Source organism: Rhinopithecus bieti, unplaced genomic scaffold (genome assembly GCF_001698545.2).
Source record: "Rhinopithecus bieti isolate Rb0 unplaced genomic scaffold, ASM169854v2 scaffold_63738, whole genome shotgun sequence".
NCBI classification, from domain to species: domain Eukaryota; kingdom Metazoa; phylum Chordata; class Mammalia; order Primates; family Cercopithecidae; genus Rhinopithecus; species Rhinopithecus bieti.
Window position 1 is genome coordinate 17,847 of NW_016867559.1, and position 3,050 is coordinate 20,896.

The 3,050-nt window shown below is 43.7% G+C and overlaps 1 protein-coding gene across 1 annotated transcript in view; it reads left to right on the plus strand.

Annotated features, from left to right (window-relative positions):
- LOC108525514 (MAP7 domain-containing protein 3-like) overlaps window positions 1-2,990 on the plus strand; it is a gene marked incomplete at its 5' end in the record, with an annotated part of 20,560 nt that extends 17,570 nt beyond the window's left edge. Inside the window, 6 exon segments of the mRNA XM_017866463.1 lie at window positions 124-178; window positions 284-526; window positions 529-583; window positions 1,670-1,748; window positions 1,845-1,942; window positions 2,869-2,990. Of these exon segments, the coding sequence (XP_017721952.1) occupies window positions 124-178; window positions 284-526; window positions 529-583; window positions 1,670-1,748; window positions 1,845-1,910 (498 nt within the window).
- Between the last annotated feature and the right edge of the window lie 60 nt (window positions 2,991-3,050).

Sequence of the window (3,050 nt, forward strand, 5' to 3'; positions counted from 1 at the left end):
AAGAAAAAAAAAAAAAAAAATTAGAGGTAAGACGAAATGCATAAACAGAATTGGCTAGGTGAGTGATCAGGGGAGGGGCGAGAATCTGGAGCAGTCTTATCTCTGGTTGTTATTCTTTCCTAGCAAAGGAAAAAGGACAGATTCCTTAATGGTAGCCTCTTGGTGCCTCGAGGGCAGGGTGAGTGTGTGTGCTGAGCAGTGGCCCGAGACATGGCTCGGGAAACTCTGTGACTGCTGGGCCTGCCTCCCAGGAGTACTGCTGCTTAACTCTTCCTGCCTTCAGGCAGGCGATACCCACTCCTCATCCCATCAGGATCACAGCCTTCACTTTTTCTTGAATTCGTTATTGAAACTCCATATTTAATTGTGTTATTTTTTTTCCTAGCCATTCTAAATGGCACAGGCTCACCTCCCAAATTTAAAATACCGTTCAACAATGCCAAGAAAATGACACACAAGCTGGTATTTCTAGAAGACGGTTCCAGCCAGGTCCGTAAAGAGCCAAAAACATATTTTAATGGTGATTTGAAAACTTCAGACAAAAAAGCGTGAAAGACACTTCAGTACAGGAAGTAGTTTCAAGGTGAGTCACTTAGTCAGCTTATCTAAATAAACTTGGCAGGATTATGATTGACATTCTTAGAATGCTAAATAATATGATCTCTTGTGCTCTTAGTTTTTACCAAACACCATGTCACGTATTTGACTTAACAGAAATAAACTCATCCCCACAATAGCCTTGCTAAGTAAAGATCATCATCCCCATTTATAAAGACAAGGAGACTGAGGTGCAGAGAGGGTAGGGGCTTTATTTGACCAATATCCTGCTATTAAAGGGCAGAGCCCAAATTCAATTCCAGATACATCTGGCCCCAAACTTTACTTTCGTTCACATTGGTTAATGTTATCTCATGAAGTTGGGCAAGAAGACATTTGTTGAATGATTGGAACATACCAGGCATTTTATATTACCTATTTCAATTATCAACACAACTCTGAGTGTGACAGTAGTATCCTCATTTTATTATTTTTTTATTTTATTTTTTTAAGAGATGAGGTTTCACCATGTTGGCCAGGCTGGTCTTGAACCTCTTGGGCTCAAGTGATCTGCCCACCTCGGCCTCCCAGAGTGCTGGGATTACAGGCATAAGCCACCACACCCGGCCATAATATGCTCATTTTCAGTGTAAGGAAACAAGGTCAGAAGTTAGGTCAGGAGAGCAGGAACTGATTCATGGAAAGGAACGCTCCATGGGCAATTGCCTGAGAAGACGTTCACCTGCAAGGCCCACAGGAACAGGAGTCTGCTGAGAGGTGTGATGATATGGAAGGAGCACTAGAGCTAGAGGACCTGTACCAGTTCTGTTACTATACCTCACTGGCCCATCCTTGACTAATCTAAGGGAGGGACAGGGTTTCTGGAGTCCTGCGTGCTTAGCTGCTCCTACTCCTGGTGCTTCCGTGGGACCTAGGGCTTTCTGGAATACAGTTTGAAAATCAGTGTGTCCTGTGATCTCTAGGGTTCCTTTCAGTCATCCTGTTCTATGATTCTGAAATGTTTTTTAATTCCAAGGTATTTCTTAGAAGTTAATCAAAGGACAAAGCTGCTTGTAGGCCAGAGCCTTGGTTTGGGAATAATTGCGATTCTAACCAAACTGTCTCTTTCCAGACCATCTTCCAAAAGAATGACCAGTCACACAACAAAAACCAGAAAGGCGGATGAAACCAACACCACCAGCAGATCCTCTGTTAGTATGAATTATGAGCAGCAGCAGTGTATCTGTGACAAGATCACCAACATTGTAAGTCACAGAACTATCTTTGTCACATTTTTCTCCTGACAGGCACAAACAAAATCTGAAGGATTCCATGACATCTCGCCAAAGTCCCCAGACACCTTTAGACGATAAGAGAAGAAGCAAACCTGTTTCTCCTCATTAGGGTAAGGCCTCATCTCATCTACCTTTTTCTTGAAAGGCAATTGACCCCAAACCCCACTCCCCTCCTAGCTGTTCCAGGGCAATCTTTGCACCATATAGCTTTGGAAGAGAAGAAGACAATTGTGGAATTGTGTGGAATTGTGGAACTGCAGGAATGATGTGAGAGTCTTCCATTAAGTTGGTTTTGAGAGAATAGAGACTAGATGACTTGATTCTCATTTTTATGTCCCAAATTTCATGCCGGATATAAAAAATAAGTTTTGGCCAGGTACAGTGGCTTACACCTGTAATCCCAGCACTTCGGGAGGCCAAGGCAGGCAGATCACTTGAGGTCAGGAGTTTCAGACCAGACTGGCCAACATGGTGAAACTCCGTCTCTACTAAAAATACAAAAATTAGCCGGGTGTGGCAATGCATGCCTGTAATCCCTACTACTTTGGAGGCCGAGGCAGGAGAATCACTTGAACCCAGGAGGCAGAGGTTGCAGTGAGCTGAGATTGTGCCACTGCACTCTAGCCTGGGTGACAGAACAAGACTCTGTCTCAAAACAAAAAAAAAAAAATGTTCTTTTCAAACTTGCATCCCAGACTCCTCTGAGCTCCTGGTCTGCTGGTTGCTTGGCAAGCATACAGATAGTTGTTTAGGGCAGAAGATTAGGGAAGTCTTCAGAAGAAGCCTCAACCTGTGTTTCCAAAACCAGAAGCCTCTTGTTTTTCTTTCCTTGAGAAGTTCTCTTTGAAATTGAGAAGCACCTTGGGCCTGGTTGGGGACTGGGGAAGTGAAGGACATTTATAGGACCAGTGTGTCAGCAATTCCAGAGGGGCTGCTGAGGGTCCTGCGCATGTGCCCTGAAGGGAGGCCAGGGACACGTTGCTGTGAGACTAGCATCTTCCCTACTAATCTTTCTTTTATTTTTCCCTCTGGTCAGATACATAAACCTTACTCAGCCTGGGAGATGAATACATCTTCCACTCTGGATAACTCAACTCCTGGGCCCATCAGTCCTCAAATTTTCTGCTTCTGACTTGAACCTGGTAAAGGAAGTGACACGGAAAATTGAAAGAAACTGTCAAAAGGTCACCTTGATGTATATCTCAGAATATGTTAAAA